At 39.3% G+C, this 19133-nt stretch overlaps 1 protein-coding gene across 1 annotated transcript in view; it reads left to right on the plus strand.

Moving 5' to 3' along the window:
* The window catches only part of zbbx (zinc finger, B-box domain containing), a 146491-nt gene that overhangs the window by 50378 nt on the left and 76980 nt on the right, over positions 1–19133 (plus strand). The window contains exons 9-11 of the mRNA XM_059946888.1: positions 7037–7220; positions 17472–17592; positions 18659–18768. Coding sequence (XP_059802871.1) covers positions 7037–7220; positions 17472–17592; positions 18659–18768 — 415 coding nt within the window. The remainder of the gene's footprint in view (positions 1–7036; positions 7221–17471; positions 17593–18658; positions 18769–19133) is intronic.

Here is a 19133-nt window from a genome sequence, read left to right on the forward strand (position 1 = left end):
TGATATCTCGGATCGAGTTCTTGGAATTCTCAGGACAGAGGGTGAGCAGCCAGATGTCGTGGGCCATGTAGGGACCAATGATGTGGATAGGAAGAAGGAGGAGGTCCTCCAAAGAGAGTTTAGGGAGTTAGGTGCAAAATTGAAGGACAGGACCTCCAGGATTGCAATCTCAGGATTGCTCCCCGTTCCACGTGCTAGTGAGGCTAGAAATAGGGAGATAATGCAGCTAAATACATGGCTAAGGAGATGGTGCAGGAGGGAGGGCTTCATGTTTCTGGACAATTGGGCTTTGTTCCAGGGAAGGTGGGACCTGCTCTGATGGGACGGTTTGCACCTGAACTGGAAGGGGACTAACATCTTTGCGGCTAGGTTAGCTAGTGCTGATCAGGGGGGTTTAAACTAGATTTGCAGGGGGAGAGTAACCGGAGTGTTAGAGCAGATGGTGAGGTGGTGGAGGATAAAGGTCATGTGAGGACTGCATGTGTGGACAGAAATCAAAGGTTTATATGTGATAGAAATGTTCTCAGGTGCCAACCTGAAGAGACTGGGGAAGAGGTGACTGGCTGTCAGTTAGAGAAAGATAGGAGTCAGCGTGTGAGAGAGGATAGGCAGGTGATAGAGAAGGGACGCGCTCAGACCTAAGGTTTGAGATGTATCTATTTTAACGCAAGGAGTGTTGTGAACAAAGTGGACGAGCTTACAGCGTGGATCAGTACTTGGAGATATGATATGATATGGTGCCCATTACAGAGACTTGGATGGTTCAGGGACAGGAATGGTTACTTCAAGTGCTGGGTTTTAGATGTTTCAGAAAGGGCAGGGAGGGAGGGAAAAGAGGTGGGGGCGTGGCACTGTTGATCAGAAATAGAGTCACGGCTTTAGAAAAGGTGGACATCATGGAGGGATTGTCTACAGAGTCTCTCTGGTTGGAGATTAGGAACAGGAAGGGGTCAATAACTTTACTGGGTATTTTTTTATAGACTGCCCTATAGTAACAGGGATATCGAGGAGCAGATGGGGACACAGATCCTGGAAAAGTGTAATAATAACAGAGTTGTCGTGATAGGAGATTCCCAAATATAGATTGGCATCTCCCTAGAGCAAGGGGTCTAGGTGGGGTGGAGTTTGTTAGGTGTGTTCAGGATGGTTTCTTGACACAATATGTAGATAAGCCTACAAAAGGAGAGGCTGTACTTGATTTGCTGTTGGGAAATGAACCTGGTCAGGTGTCAGATCTCTCAGTGGGAGAGCATTTTGAAGACAGTGATCATAATTCTATCTCCTTTACCATAGCATTGAAGAGAGATGGGAACAGACAAGTTAGAAAAGTGTTTAATCAGAGTAAGGGGAATTAAGGGGCTATCAGGCAGGAAATTGGAAGCTTAAATTGGAAACAGATGATCTCAAGGAAAAGAACAGAAGAAATGTAGAAAATGTTCACGGAATATTTGTGTCAAGTTCTGCTTAGGTATGTTCCAATGAGATAGGGAAGTTATGGTAGGGTGCAGAAACTGTGGTGTACAAAGTCTGTAATAAATCTGGTCAAGAAGAAAAGAAAAGCTTTCAAAAGGTTCAGAGAGCTAGGAGATTATAAGGCTTGAGGAAAGCAGGATTAAGGAAAACCCCAAGCCATTCTACAAGTATGTGAAGAACAAGAGGATAAGATGTGAAAGAATAGGACCTATCAAATGTTACAGTGGGAAAGTGTGTATGGAACCGGAGGAAATAGCAGAGGTACTTAATGAATACTTCAGTATTCACTATAGAAAAGGACCTTGGTGATTATAGTGATGACTTTCAGCAGACTGAAAAGCTTGAGCATGTAGATATTAAGAAAGAGGATGTGCTGGAGCCTTTGGAAAGCATCAAGTTGGATAAGTCGCCGGGCCTGGATGAGATGTACCTCAGGCTACTGTGGGAGGTGAGGAAGGAAATTGCTGAGCCTCTGGCAATGATCTTTGCATCATCAGTAGGGACGGGAGAGGTTCCAGAGAATTAGAGGGTTGTGAATGTTGTTCTTTTATTCAAGAAAGAAAGTAGAGATAGACTAGGAAATTATAGACCAGTGAGTCTTACTTCTGCGATTGGTAAGTTGATGGAGAAGATCCTGAGAGACAGGATTTATGAACTTTTGGAGAAGTATAATATGATTAGGAATAGTCAGCATGGGTTTGTCAAGGGCAGGTCGTGCCTTACGAGCCTGATTGAATTTTTTGAGTATGTGACTAAACATATTGATGAAGGAAGAGCAGTAGATGTAGTATATATGGATTTCAGCAAAGCATTTGATAAGGTACCCCATACAAGGCTTATTGAGAAAGTAAGGAGGCATTGGATCCAAGGGGACATTGCTTTGTGGATCGAGAACTGGTTTGCCCACAGAAGGCAAAGAGTGGTTGTAGACGGGTCATATTCTGCATGGAGGTCGGTCACCAGTGGAGTGCCTCGGTGATCTGTTCTGGGACCCTTACTCTTTTTGATTTTTATAAATGACCTGGATGAGGAAGTGGAGGGATGGGTTAGTAAGTTTGTTAATGACACTAAGGTTGGAGGTGTTGTGGATAGTGTGGAGGGCTGTCGGAGGTTATAGTGGGACATTGATAGGGTGCAAAACTGGACTGAGAAATGGCAGACGGAGTTCAACCCAGATAAGTGTGAAGTGGTTCATTTTGGTAGGTCAAATATGATGTCAGAATATAGTATTAATAGTAAGACTCTTGGCAGTGTGGAGGATCAGAGGGATCTTGGGGTTTGAGTCCAGTAGGACGCTCAAAGCTGCTGCGCAGATTGACTCAGTGGTTAAGGCGGCGTTTGATGTATTGGTCTTCATCAATCGTGGAATTGAATTTAGGAGCCAAGAGGTAATGATACAGCTATATTGGATCCTGGTCAGACCCCACTTGGAGTACTGTGCTCAGTTCTGGTTGCCTCACTACAGGAAGGATGTGGAAAGCATAGAAAGGGTGCAGAGGGGATTTACAAGGATGTTGCCTGGATTGGGAAGCATGTCTTATGAGAATAGGTTGAGTGAATGTGGCCTTTTCTTCTTGGAGCGACGGAGGACGAAAGGTGACCCGATAGGTGTATAAGATGTTGAAAGGCGTTGATCATGTGGATAGTTATAGGCTTTTTTCCAGAACTGAAATGGTTGCCACAAGAGGACATAGGTTTAAGGTGCTCTGGAGTAGATACAGAGGAGATGTCGGGTAAGTTTTTTTACTCAGAGTGGTGAGTGCTTGGAATGGGCTGCCGGCAAAGGTGGTGGAGGCGGATACGATAGGGTCTTTTAAGAGACTTGGATAAGTACATGGAGCTTAAATAATTGAGGGCAATGGGTAAACCTCTTAGGGTAGGGACATGTTTGGCAAAACCTTGTGGGCCGAAGGGCCTGTATTGTGCTGTAGGTTTTCCATGTTTCTATGTTTCTATTTTGGAAATGTTATAAGAAGTAATGAGACCACTACCAAGGTCAGTTTTAGCTTTCTTGGCAAATGACTTGAGTGTGCAACACTTTTCAAATGCTTCTTTCATCTTCTGGAACTGAGTAATACCATAAGTAGACTTTTCAGGGTGTTTTTTATGGAAATGTTGCTGCAATCTTGATGGTTCCTTGGCTTTTTAGACAGTATGGTATTACACAGAAGACATATGGGGCATCGCTAATCTTACGGGAACTGAACTAAACTATACTCCAAGTTTGTAAGATTGTTTTGACACACTTTCTGTAATTTCTGTTTCTGATTAGAATTCAAGTCTTCACCACTTTCAAACTCACAGAGGCCACAATGTACATATTTATCCATCATTAATAGGGCTAAATTAAAATAAAAAATGAACACAAACTGGGAATGCCTATTGGATGTTGATGATGGCAGCGAGTTGACATGGATGGAATGATTGTAGCGGCATGCAAAGGAATGGCGAGGTGAAGATGAAGATGATCACAACAGCAAACATTATGTTGACAAGGATTCAGATTGGAATCTGAATGTTAGTCGGGATAGAGCTGGTGTTTGACAAGCTACCTTTATACTGTTCCAGTTAGTGCGATTGACTAATCATGTAAGGTTTCATAATCCCCAAAGATGGTTCTTGACTGCAGATATGAAGTCGAGGTCGCTTTGAACACCTCAAGAGGGATCCTTGGGGTCAGCAGGTTCACTGATTACCTGTATTTCATCGTTTGATTCTGGCCAGCATGTTTTCCATAGATCTGTAAAAAAAGTTAAGAGGGTGTGCTTGACTTACCAACTGTTAAGTTGCATGAACTTGTTTCGTGCTGTGAGTCAAGGGGAACTTTTACGCACTCTGGTTGCTAATTTATGCATCCCCAATAATGTCTGTTTGGTTGGTAATGTTGTATGAGATTGCCGAATTTCAGATGCATTGTGATGAGTGCTTGCAGAGCTATAGTTCTTCCTGCTTTCCAGTGCCTCATCATTTTCTTGGAAGTTCCTCTGTGCTAACGATGGATCAGGCCATGTGCCTCAAGTTAGGGTGTCCTCCCAAGAATGTGGAATGCCCCCCCCCCCCGACAACTTCCCATTCCCTAATACCCCCTTAGGACATGTAACACCCCTGTTGGGAGTCCATTAATTGCATGACTTATTCCAGAATAGTGTTTCTGAATAAAGTTCTGTGATAAAGAAGATTTTGAATAACTTTGAACATTATTGATGTCTGGGGCATAATTCTTCAGTAGTCCTTTGTGGATTTTTTTTGTAGATTTGGTTTAGAGCTAATTTAGAACACACTGTTACAGCCATAGATTGACAGATGTTGCAGCATTACCATGGTGCATGTTGCTGTTAAGCAGTCTGCAGACATGCTGAAATGTTGCCTCCTGAGTAGTTGAACTAGCAGCTGAAATGCCATGGTGTAGACATGCTGGAGGAGTAAAATGATTGCATGTACTTCTTTCTTCATACTTCGGTGTATGAAGAAAGAACAATCAATAGAAAAGTCCCCCTGAAGCACAAAGTCACCAAAAAGGATTTATTTGGAGGGAAATTTGTGCATGTAAAACTGTGAAGAGATAGTTGATTTTGATTGTGAACTACTTGCAGTAAAGAGTACTTTTTTTTACTTACCTAATTTGAAATAATTGTACTTAATAGAATAGACCCTGAATGCATCCAGCTATATAAAATTAGGCATCCTTGAGATACTGTGTATCTTCATCAGGAGAAGAAGTGGTATCTTGTATCTTGTGGCTTAGCATATTTCTCACTCTACCAAGCTGATGAATAACCCGAGATATGAAGTTTACAGGGGTGCAACACAGAGTTACCAGTAATGAACTGAGCTTGGCATTCTCACAATCAATGAATCAGATCAAAGCTCTGTAGTTCTACTCTTTCAGCTTAAATGATCATAATTAAGTAGGACATAACAAGAGACGGAATACATTGTTACACAGTAGCAAGGATGGGAGTGTGTGAATGCTAAGCCAAAGCTGAAGCATTCGCAACAATGTCCTGCCAAAAGTTTTAAATGAATACTTCATTTTTTCTGTTGAAGCTTTGCTTGCTAACCAAACTGTAAGCAACACCTACTCACCTTTAACTTGCTTACTGATGTCCAGTTTGGTGTCATCTCCTGCCCTCATCATTGTCATTGTTCAAACATGGATGATAGAGGAGAATTCCAGAGGTGAGGTGAAAGTGACTGCCTTCAGCATCGAGGTGGCATTTAAATATGTATGGCATTAAAAGAAAACACTCTAGAAGTTTAGTATCCAAAGGTTGTTGTTCAGTCATCCTCCATGTCAACCTCCAATATGCCCCCTCCACTGACTGCAGGAATTCCTCAATAGTATCTTGTAGCCTGTCATATTCAGCTACACCATGAGTAGTCTTCCTCTAGTACAAAGTTAGAAGTGAGGGTGGTCACAAATGGTTCATTTCTTTTTACAACTCTTTGGCAAAAGAGTATGTCCAGACTGCCTGCAGAAAGACCTAGCAAACATTTGGACGTAGACTGATACATGGCAAGTGAACATTCACACCACAAACAAGAGAAAATCTGCAGATGCTGAAAAACCAAGCAACACATACAAAATACTGGAGGAACAGCAGGCTGGGCGGCAGTTATGGAAAAGAGTACAGTCGACGTTTCGGGTGAGACCCTTCATCAGGACTCTGCTGAAATGTTGATTGTACTCTTTGCCATTCACACCACAATTCATCTTCTCTAGAAACAGGGAGTCTAACCAATAGTGTTGCTAAGTTCTCTATCATTAAATTGATCACCATTTAATCAATACTCAGCTGAGCCAACAACATAAATATTGGGTTTACAAGAGGAATCAGAGGCTAGGTGTACTGTGGTGACTGATTTTCTTTTTGCAACTCACAAAGCCTTTGCATCATCTAGAAAGTACAGGTTAGGAGCATGATGGACTACTCAGCACTTGCTTGAATGAGTGCAGTTCTGGCAACCAAGAAGCTTGATAGAAAGCAGGTCACTTGATTGGTACACTATGCTCTACCCTAAATGTACATTTTATATGAATCCTGTATATAATGCATTGTCATTTCTTGGTCAGGCTACAGCAGCAGAACCTCCGGGTCTCATAATCTCAAAGAAGGAGAAAGACAACAGGCTCTTGGGAATACCAACTCCCTCCTGATGCTCTCCAAGTTGAATCCTACCCTGAATTCAAAATAAATCACCATTCCTTCATTGTCACTGGATCTAAATTGCTGTCCAACTGCAATCTGGGGTTACCTTTATCAGAAGGATAACTCAAAGTGGCAACACATTACCAGCTTCGCATTCACAAGAAACGCTCAGGTTCTGAAAAATAAATGAATTAAAAAAATTCTTTTGTGGAGGCAGGGCTGTGTTTTTCTTTGATTATATTTGAAAAAGTATTTTGAAATCGTGAATGTTTACCATTTCTGTGTTTGGTCTATGGAAGAATTAAAAACTGATCAGAACTCTTGTATTGAATGATATGGAATAGCATGTTTCAAAATAAAAGAAGGCAATTTCTATTAACTTCTCTGATTTTATAATTTACTCTCTGCTGTAGGTCCTTACTCTACATCAAGAGGATGGTAAATGTGTGCAAAGCAGTGCAGAAGACCTCCATAGTGGCTCATTACTAAATGGCAGTTTTGATGAGGAACAGTCAGCAAAGGCATTCCAAGATGCATTGAAAGAGTGGAGGGAAAGAAAACCTATAGAAGCTCAGCTGCCACCCAAGACATTTTCAGGTACAAATCATCTTAATAATTATTTTTTCAAAGCTTGAAAATAGTTTAATTGAAATAGAACCTGGTAGTGTGATTTCTGTAACTCATATAAAATAACTTGTTTTATTAAAAAGTCTGAAAAAATAAATAAATTTTATCAATATCTCAAACTTGGAAATGAAAACAGTATTTAAATAAATACAGAACTGGAACAAAGAACCAGGAAAAGGTATAGATTAAGTCATACTGTATAATTTGCAGGTGGATCTCTTAGCTACAACTGTCTTTCCACAAGAGGTTTCTCAGTGACTTTTCAAATAATTATATTTTTCTGTCGCAGAAAGTTTGTTGTCTTCCTTTGCTGCTACTCATTATCCCTGTCACTACAGTTTTGATGTAGACCTCATGTGAAAAGTGTTGAAAATGTGATTATATTACATTTCTTGTCCAACACCTTCAAATACTGGTGCATCTGAAAATTGTATTTTCAATTATTCACCTGTTTCAAGGGTCCAGTGTCATAGACATAATGCAGTAGAGAAGCAGGTCCTTCAGCTGACAATGCTGTACCGAACTAATTAAATTAGTAATCAAATATCCAATCAAACCAATCCCAGCTACCAACACAATGTCTATATTCTTTCATTCCCTGCATATTCATGTGCCTTTTCAAGTGCCTCTTAAATGCCTCTATCATCTTTGCCTCCATCACCACCCTAGTCAGTGCATACAAGCCACCCACCACTCTAGTGAATGTAAAAAAATTGCCCTGCACATCTCCTTTGAAATTACACCCCTCTTCTTAAATGCATACTCTCTAGTATTAGACATTTCATTCACAGGAAAAAAATGCTGGTTGTCTATTCTATCTGTGCCTCTCTTAATCTTTTGTAAACCTCTATGAGATCTCTCTTCAGACTCTGGTGCTCTAGAGAAAGCAACACCTCTCCTCTCCTTATAGTGTATGTCATCTAAACTAGTTTTCTTTTATACCTCCTCCAAAGTCAAAATGTCACTGGACCCTGTATCTGCATATTCATGTGCCTTTTCAAGTGCCTCTTAAATACCTGTATCACATTTGCCTCCATCACCACCCTAGTCAATGCATACAAGCCACCCGCCACTCTTGTGAATATAAAAAAAATAAACAATTAAACAATAGGCAGAGAAGCCTAGCAGCTTAAATTGAACAAGTCTGTGGATATAGTCCAGCAGTAATGAGGCAAATTTTGCAAAGGAGAATATTAGCCCAGCCCAGTTCAGAGAAAGCCGGGTACCATGATCTCGTGATATCTGCAGAACTGATTTTATCAATGCATGTTGCGTTGCAGTTAGGTGATAATTTTGTTTTTTCTTACCTGATCACAGCAAAATCAAGTAGAACAACCAAACAGTAATGAAGAAGTCAAAATATCAGGAAATAAAAAACACAACTTTTACCTAAAATGTTGCTGAGTGCAATATAAAGATTGGAAGGTAGCAGATAAAATGGACCTTAAAAAATCTTTTTAATGAACAGAAAATGTTGAAATAATGTTGAGGGAATGGCAATGCTGTAAAATTAATTTAATTTGTTAGAACTGAAGAGGTTGTTTATAAAGTAATAACATCTTATTATATGATTCTAAAACTTACTCACAACTCTTAGATCAAAATGTAATATTTTCAGGACTTGTTTCTCCCATTTGAGTGTTTCACACATAACCCAGCTTATGGGTACCGAGTGTAACTGATCACATCACAAGGGTTGTCCCATTGCAGGCAGTCAGGTGAATACACAGGACCTCTTTGACTATTGAGTCTCTGCTCCCATAACTTTAGCGATGGAGTATTCATATTCTCATACGTATAGTATTACTGGTTTGACATTTTTTAATAAATGTTTAGAAAATATATTTTTTGTATTTAAAATGCTGTGTAACACAAGCATATGTTGGAAAAATTTTAAAGCATTAAAAATAAATTAACAATTTTCAAAAATACTTAACTTTCTCATGGCATCTCATTTATTTTCTCCTGAAAGTGGATTAGACTTTTGTATTTGTGCCAAGTTTGATCTATCCTATGTTCAGTCAGCAGGCTCCAAAGCCTGAAGGCTGAAATGCCTGTAGATAATTAAGCTGCCCTGTTGGACTCTGTAAGGAGACATAAAATCATACTGAATCGAAACAGACCCTTTGATCCTTCTCAAGTATTTGGCCCATATCCCTCTATTCTTTTCTTTCCACTTTACCTATCCAAATACTTTGATTGTACCCATCACCAATGTTTTACGTGGCTGCTTGTTCCATATACCCGCTATCCTCTGTGTAGAAAAACCTGCCCTCAAATCTCCTTTAAATATTTTTCCTCTCATTTTAAACCTGTGTCTTCTATTTTTAGACTTCCCTACCCCTGGAAATCTATCTACCCTATCTAACATCCTTCAGTAGTGCAATGGAATAAAAGGAATTACAGAGTCATGAGAGAGGAGCTTGCCCAGGTGGATTGGAGAAGGGTACTGGCAGGGATGATGGCAGAGCAGAGGTAGCTGAAGTTTTTGGGAATAGTTCACAAGGTGCAGGATAGGTATGTCCCACAGAAGAAGTTCTCAGATGGCGGGGTAGGCAACCGTGGCTGACAAGGGAAGTTAAGGACTGCATAAAAGCCAAGGACAGAGCATATAAGGTAGCAAAAGTGAATGGAAAATTGGATGATTGGGAAGTTTTTAAAATCCAACAAAAGGCAACTAAAAGAGCTATAAGAAGAAAAAAAGATGATATATGAGGGCAAACTAGCCAATAATATAAAGCTGGATACTAAATGTTTTTCCAGTTATATAAAGAATATAACTGGAGTTGAAATTGGGCAACTGGAAAATGATGCTACTGTAGTAAAGAGGACAAAGAAATGGCGATGAACTTAATGATTACTTCCATTGGTCTTCACTGTGGAAGACAGCAGCAGTGTGCCAGAGGTCCAGGAGTGTCAGGGAGCAGGAGTGAGTGCTAATGCTATTACAAAGGAAAAAGTGCTAGGCAAATTGAAAGGTCTTAAGGTGGAGAAAGTCACCTGGACCAGATGGACATTCCAATGTCCTGAGAGAAGTTGCTGAAGAGATAACAGATGCATTGGTGATGATCTTACAAGAATCACTTGATTCTGGCATGGCCCCAGAGGACTGGAAAATTGAAAATGTCACTCCACTCTTTAAGAAGGGAGTAAGGCAAAAGCAAAGAAATGATAGGCCACTTAGCCTAACCTCAGTGGTTGGGAAAGTGTTGGAGTCTTGGCAGCTATGTATTCTTCAAGATGTGGATGACTATGTGCAAATTTGGGGATTAAGATCTCATCCTTATTGTTGGGAAGGTGGTCACAGTCAATGAGATTTGGTAAAGGTAAGCTCTTGTTTTTGACTCTGCAACAAATCCACTCTGCTTCTGGTAATTTCTGATGTTCCAGCACATGTCTTTAGAATGTTTAGGGAAGTAGCTACATCTAATGGATTTTCAGCTGGCTATGCTCCATGCTCTGCTGCAGGTGTGCTAGAACCAGTAGCCCAAGGTACTGCCCCTGAATCTAATTCTTCTGAAGTGTCAAGACGTTCTTGGCTCAGTTCTCTGGAGTCCACTGGTGCTTGCTGCACCGTGTGTCCATCTTTGCTCTGCAGTATATTGTTACTGTCTCTCCAGTTCACTTTGCAACTCTCTTGGATTCTCCAGCACTCTGGATGACTGTCTTATCATGTTTGGATTGACTCTATCTCAGACTTCTCTGATCAGTCTCAGCATCTCACTCAAAGAATTGTTCAATGGTGATTTGTCACCACAGTCTGGTGTAGCAAATGAGGGCTGTGTAGTTGGTTCTGTAGTAGCTTCTGTTGAAAGGAGAGCCTCTGATGCACTTGGTGCACTGTGAAGCCCTTGCCTGCTCTTATTAAATGCTGAACACCCATGTGTTTCCAAGATGGGTGATCTTGGGCACTTCTCACATTCTACTTTAAATGAGGATTCTTCTTTCTTTGGGTTTGAATCTGAATCAAAGGATGCAAGTTCAGGAGGAGGACTGGATAAAAAATTGGTGTGAAGCATGACAGGAATCTGGTTCCTATGTTTGCTGCTTTGATTTCTTCCTCTGTTAAGCAACCATGTTGTTTTAGAGAGCTTGCACCAATGGGTATTTCATCAGTCACCTTTGCAGAGAGATACCCACCACTCTTTAAGTCAGCTGCTGCTTTATACATCTTTGTCTCTGCCAAGGTAGCCTCAGCTTTGCGCTCCGCCTTGAGTGCACTCAATGTAGCTTTCTCCATGTCAATACAAATTTATCCATTGGCATTTCAACTTTACCCTTAACATTTGCATCTCTCATTCTCGCTGCTTCATCTCTGGCGTGGGCTTCATGCTACAGCAATCTAATTGTGGTGTTGCTTGAGCATCACGAAGATGTGATCAATGTGCCACATTGTGACCTAGCTTTCAAGGCTCAGCAAACGACATTGCTGGGTTTGGAAGCTAACGTGGCAGCATATGCCATTTGGATGCGTCTACACTCCGCGGGTGATACTTGTGAAGACTTTTACTGCCCTCGTGTTACGGACAAAGCTCGGCAATATTCATGTGAATCTTATCTGCACTCTTCCTAGTGGTAGTGTAGTTATATTCCAACTTTTGTAGCCAATACCCCTGCCTGCCTGTGAAGGCAAGAAAGCTAAATGCCTTCTTTACAATCCTATCCATTTTCAGGATATATGGATTTACACTCAAGGTGCCTCTATTGCCCTCGTGGTGCATTGAGTATAAAGCTAACCTGGGAGTTAAAACACCTTCTCAAAAATCACCTGAGCCAAAAGCTTTCTTAATGGTTTTTAATGAGTAAACTTTGTGAAACTGCAGAATGTTAAGTAAAACATGTATTGGATTCAATACAGAATCACCATGAGCTGAATATACTAATATTATTGATTATCTCATGATCAGCATTGAACACGGTAATACATACATGCAGCATTCTATAGCAATGCCATGCACAAAAGGGAACTTGTAGTGCAACGATAGCTTAATAGTGATGAATGATAAACATAATACTTCCTTCAATGTACAGCTACTAAATGTTTACCAATACTAAGAAGCTCGAGACTCATAGATATTGCTGTTTTGAGGGTAAATAAAGACTGGATAGAGATGGTCTTTCTACTGTGTCTGCTTCAAGTCATAATTTGAATCAACCTGCACAGAAAATGATGTAAACAAAAGCTTATAAGCAGGAAGTGATGTTTGTATCAAACAAACTGCATACAAAAAGGCAAAGCCTCGAGGCAGAATAGTCCCTCTGTATATCAATACTTCTAAAGCCCCTGCCATTTACTGTATATGTCTGCCCAGTATGGCCCAAAATGTATTACCTCACACTTGCTTGGAGTGACTTTCTTCTACCCAGCTGTTCTATGTTCCTCTGTATCCTGTATCCATGATCTACAATGCCAGCAATCAATGGATCATCAAAAAAACTTCATTATTAGGCCACAGATATTCTCATTCTAGTCATTTACATCTATAACAAACAACAAAGATCCCAGTACTGATTTCTGCAGACCACTAGTTACAGACTTCCAGTGACAAAAATTACCTCTCCATCACTACCCTCTGCCTCCTAGATCCAGTTTATCAATTGCCTTGGCCCCATGTGCTCAAACTTTCTGGACCAGCCTACGTACAGGACCTGGCCTTCATCAATTTTCTTAGTCACCTTCTCAAAAGACTCAATTGGATTTGTAAGGCAGGATTTTCCAAGCATGACACCATTCTGACTCCACCTAATCTGTGATAAATCCTATCCAGAGATAAATCTTAAGAAATATTTCCAATGGTTTCTCAACTACTGACATAGGGATTCACCAATGCAGCAGCAGTAGCCAGTTTGGAGAGGGAGAAGATGTTACAAGATAGCTTTTGTAAACTCTAATGTGGGAAATCAGAATTTCTGTAGGTAAAAAACTATAGCCTGGTATGGTAGTGATTTGATACTATGAAAATAATAAAAGGACTGGACAGGGTCAGTGCGAATTTATGAGAGGAAGTTTGATAAATATGTTGACAATTTTTCAGGAAGCAATTTGCAAAGTTGACAAAGGTTAAATCAGCAGATATGATGGATTTGGATATCGTCCTGCTGAAGGGTCTCAGCCCAAAATGTAGACTGTCCTGTTTTCCATAGATACTGCTTGGCCTGCTGAATTCCTCCAAGATTTTGAGTGTGTGGCTTGGATTACCAGCATCTGCAGATTTTCTCTTGTTTACGCCACAATATCGCACTGAATTGTGAATAATATGCTAATATTGACTGAGGATTGCTTAACTGATAGAAATCACAGAGTAGGAATAAACAAGTTTTTTCAAGTTAGGACACTGTGGTCAGTGGTGTTCTGCAGGGTTAATGCTAGAGTCACAGCATACAGTTCACGATCTGTGTCAATGATTTGGATGAGGGTACCAAGTGTAATATATCTAGGTTTCCTGATGATACAAAACTAGGTAGCACTGTAGGATCTTGAGAGGCTTCAGTGGGATGTCACCAGGCTAACTGAATAGATGAGGACATGAGGACATAGTAGATGGAATATTAATCAGAAAAGTGAAAGGTCTATCATAGAAAAGATATGAAAGAGGAGATTTTTTTTAAATGGAGAGAAATTGTATTGTGTTGGTTTGTGAAGTTCATAGATCTTGAAGCTTTATTCATGAATCATTGAAACTCAAGCTGCAAATCCAGCAAGCAGTAAGGTAGGAAAATTGACACACTGGGCTTCATTGCAAGAGGATTTAGGTGAAAGAGTGAAAATGCCTTGCTCCAATTATATCAAGTTCTGGTGAGACAGCATTGGAATATTATGGACATGTCTGATCTCCCAACCTTGAAGGGATATACTTGTGATAAAGTGAATGCAATGAAAGTGCAAATTCCTGGGATGGCAGGTTTGTCTGAATAAGGGAGTTAAGTATTCTCATTTATTTTTTTCTACTGGCTGTATATTTTCGGTACAGACTTGTGCTTATAAGGTGCATCTTCATGCTCAGAACAGCCACAGGATCTACGTAGATGGACAAAAATGTTGGACCTTCCAAAGAAGGCAGAAACTGGGAAACTTTTTAGTTAGGGTAAAGAGGAAATATCTAGATGAGATCATTCATACTTCAGGCAGTTGTTCACACACATCTTTAGTGCTATGTTTTCACATAATATTATAGCTTTGGTTTTCATGATCTGATGTAAACTGTTATTGTGAAATGAGTAGCTAACCTGTTTGCAAGTTGAACAAAATATATGTTTTAATGACATTTCATTGGTGACCACTTCAATCCAGTGATTTTTTGGTTTTTTTATTGCTCTGTAAATTTGGCTCATCCAAAATGTACACATTCTACAGTATTTTTGCTGTGCTCGCTGACCTACATTGCTTCCCAGTGAAGGATTGCTTCAATTTAAAAATTCTGACCCAATGTTTTAAATTGCTAAAATGCCTTGCCCCTCCATCACTCAGCAATTTGCTCCAGTCTCAAAATCATTCAAGATCATTTATTTTCTTCAATTTTAACTGATTATTGTCAAGTTTAATTACACTGAAGTTGCCATCAATCTTTCAGCATTACAATCCTAAGCTCTGGTATCTCCTCTCTAAAAAACTTTGTGCTTCCCCACCTCAATTTTTTAAATTGAAGATCCTTTGAATCTTAATGCATTTCCCTTGGACATCTATCTTAATATTTTTCAGGAACAAAATTCTATATCTATCAAATTGTTTGTGTTCAATTGCAAGATAGGCTATCCCTTGTTGGAGATTGTTATTGATATGACAAAAGAAATACCATTCAGTAGATCAGTGCCTTCTAACTAATAATATTAAAAACACATTTTTATATTCATCTAATTTGACTCATACATTTTTAGACAAAACTAAGCTGTAAAGAATCAAATCGTGATAACTATAGGAATAATTTTTAAGTAACAATGTCAAAATAATAAGAATTACATAACATTTAACCTTGGTATATATTGTAATAATTAATATTTTTTATGAATTCCCCATGGAAGTTCTTGGAAATTAGAGTGTGTTAGCAACTTTTGAGAAGTTTAGTAGTGGAACATATTTGAGCGTGAGTGATTAGCTGTCTGGAAGTTCTACATTTGCACCAAGAACTGGAAATCTCAATAAAATCTAGACCATTGTTTTAATACATTGATAACAGAATTTGTTGTAAGTTAGAAGTCTTGCTTCTTTGGCAGTGGTATATCTGTCAGAAGTTTGTTGTTATTGTAAAATACCTGATAGAGAACCTACCATTAATCATCCTTCCAATAATTTGAAATAATCCATATTGCAGAAGTACGCTTTTTGTCCTTGAAATGACGGATGTTATCGGGAAATGCCCAGGAGCTGGGATTATGAAAATGTTACATGATTAAAGCCACACAGTATTTTTCTGAGCTGCAGGTGGTATTTGAAAACTGTCAGTTGTCATATATATTGATTTGGTTGTCTTTGCTATATAAAAATAAGAAACATGCTGTTCTCCTTGCCTCTTAATTAGATTTATTGCATTCACCACTAGAAAATAAAATGGTGCAATTGTGTATGACCTTCTTAATTTTATGCTTACAGTAGTCCTTGGACTTTACAGAATAATCTAGTAATGCAGTACAGAACTTGACCATTTTGTCCTTCATGTCAATCGTGTGGCTATTCAACTGATCTCATGCTTTAGGTATAACAATTAAGCTGAAAATCACAAGTATTGTGTTTAGTGTCTGCTTAAAACTTTAGTAGAACTTATTGGACAAGGATTTGCTTTTGTCATTTTCCTAACCAATGTGATTAGGAACTGATGAATAGGTAAGTGCTGAGAAGGATTTTGAGTTAGTGTCAAATCAGGCTACCGTTGCAATGTGCTGAATAAGAAATTGATAAAACACCATGGAAGTCATAGGAAGACACATGAGAGATGCTGTTTACTTGGAATATTAGCTGTAAAATAACTTACAATTTGTGTCAATTCACAATTCCCTGAGTATGAATTACTTCAGCACCACTTAAGATTAAATATCTTATTACCATTTAAATCAAAATCACGATAAAAATCAAAATTTAAATCAAAATTGTCACCATTTAAATCAAAATCAAATTACAATTCAGCTATTATAAACTCAACCTGCTCCGAAGTTTAGTTTGCTAGAATACACTTTAACAGTACCCTTCTATAAAAGTTCAGGTAAAGTTGATTGTCTGTTTGAAATTTCATCTTGAGCTACATCTTGAACAAACATGACATGCTAGTTAAATGTCCTTATTTAGCCTGCTAGTCAGGTTTCAATTCCTGGTTGTCCTGATCCCATATCACACCCAAGAGATATTTATGTATATTTAAATCTTAAAATTAACTACAAAACTTAATGTTGTGCTAGCAGACTACCGCTAAAATGCTGTCTGGATTGGGAGTTCTATTTAATTTTGGCTTTGGGTCAACTCATAAACCTCTGATGCTACTTTTAGCACCTTTTCCTCTTGTTCTATAATTGTACCCCACCTCTCTATAAACAGGGATTCAAAACTCATCATCATAGCCTGTCACACCAAAAATCCATCCATTCTAGTGTTGTTTGGTTGACGTTGAGCAGGTCAGTGTCAGCTAAATCAGGTGAGAGTGAGCAGTTGTGCAGAACGTGTTCAATGGTCTGCACCCTTTTGCCACACTCAAAGGATTCACTGGTCTTTAAACCCCACTTCCTCCCATCCCACAACCTCCTGCTCTCGCTCTGTTGAGGGTGCACCACTTCTGCCTCTCAAGCAGTGCCCCATCTGACAACATTTCTGTGGGGTCTTGCACTGCATTGTTTGGTGGGGTTCTGGATTCTGTGTATTGCCGGAGGTCAATCCTATATGTTTGGGGGTGATGTTCCATGTGGTAATTCCTCCACTGTAGCAAAGCCTTTCCTTGGTTTTAGGCAGTTGGAAACTGGCTCATGATGATGTAGTGGGTGCCATGTTTACCTTTTTCAATTTTTGTTGGAGTGTGTCTTCGCATGTCTGGGGGAGCAATGCCTGCAAGTGTGTAAATGATGTTAGTGGGTGTGGGGTGCAGTGTGGAGAAAAGGATTCAAAACTGAAACCAAAAGAAGTGTCTGTATGGATTAGATAGTTTCACAAATTCACTGAGCTATTGCATAGATCACACTTCACATTTATAAGTAAATTTTTCCCAAAAATCTAACAACTTCTTCGTGGATAATCTTTGTCAGTTTCCACAGGCGAATCACAAACAGAAGACAACCTTCAACATTCAAAAATAGTAAAAGAAATTATGTTTAAAGATCACAATATAACCTATTTGGAGAGGTTGCTGCTCAAGAAGCATAAAAGGTATCTTCATTTTGTCCATCCTGAATTTTCAAATGCTTTTATTTTTTGTTTACTGTTGGAAGCAACCTTAGGGAAATGGGTGGAAACTGTTCTGGTAAAGTTACAAGGTAGAACTCTAATTAGAAGTAAAAAGTAGGAAGTCCCAGTTTGCTGGTGCCAAGTGATCAAGAGCTGCTTATGTTCCTCATTGACTACTGTACTGGTGGGTTGACTTTAACTAAAAATGAAGCCATTAAACTGAACAAAAATCATCTGATTATTTTAAGTGATTCTACTATGTAAATTTTGTACTAACATCGGTATTTTCTGCTTTAAACAAACCCAGGAAAAGAACAAAATAGGAATAGGAGTAGGGCACTCAGTCCCTCAAGTCTGCCTCTTCATTTAGTATGATTATGGCTAATCTTTTCCAAACCTCAGCTCCTAACCTCTGTGGCAGAAACCCATGGCCCTCAGTCCCCCAATCTTACAAAAACATATCTAATTTATAGAGAGCATGAGTTTATAAGTGGTGTGGAAAATGAGTCCAGTGAATTTAGTGTGCAGGAGATAGTACCCATTGTGTTAAGGTGAGGGGGGTGGTGGTGGGGGCACTGGAGAGAAGCTAGGATGCTAGTATATTAAAGGGAGTTTGGGAATCAGGGTCTAGTCGGTGACAGGAGCCTGGGAACCCACAGCCAGTGAGTCAGAGGCCAAACCGCTGAGACATCTCAACAATTGGGAAGCAGTTATCAGAGTTTACAGAAGATAATTGGGACTTAAAAAAATTTGAAATTTGAATCTGGAGGGTGGAAACTCTCGGTGTTCATGCTGTGGAATGGGCTGATCAATTCCTGATTAATTGGGTGGGTGGCCAATTACTAATATTGAATTGAGATTCAATATCAGATGTTAGAGTGAAATCAAATTAATTTTGTAATAAGCTTAATTGGCAAATGCTGAAACTTCTCTGATCGGTAGGCTGATTTCAAGAAAGCTCTCTATCTCTGGAGCAAGATTTTAGTATGTATATTTATATAATATATCTATATATGCTCAATTAAAACAATTGTTTGTTGCCTTTTAGAACTCCAGAACAATCACTTCCAGTTGAAGTAATGGGTGACCTGAATACTTTTATGTGCTCACCCAATGAAGAGAAAAATGAACAAAAGGATGAAGAACTTTTACTGACAGGCTAGTATTGTCAACAGGTTTCATAAATAAAGACCCTAGGTTTTTCACAGTTTGTTCCAAGTTTGATCTGCCTGGATCTTTGGCAGCACAGACAGAAAGCTCAGATTTATCAGTAGAGATCAAATGCTATTCAAGACAGTGGTCAAGTATAAAAGATAGGTATCACCTATCTTAACAGAAGTGGACAATTTTCCATTTGTATTGAGTATATTAGATCAATTTTCTTTATAGTCTACAGAATGCATCTGTGGTAGAAGCACTGGAACAGCATAGTTCTGAAGCGCAAGTCTACAGGCACGTACTGTTACGGCTTTTGTTCAGAATACAGAAAGCTTAACTGTACTTTGATATCCCTTGTAGTGAAT

Source organism: Hypanus sabinus, chromosome 2, assembly GCF_030144855.1.
Source record: "Hypanus sabinus isolate sHypSab1 chromosome 2, sHypSab1.hap1, whole genome shotgun sequence".
NCBI lineage: Eukaryota > Metazoa > Chordata > Chondrichthyes > Myliobatiformes > Dasyatidae > Hypanus > Hypanus sabinus.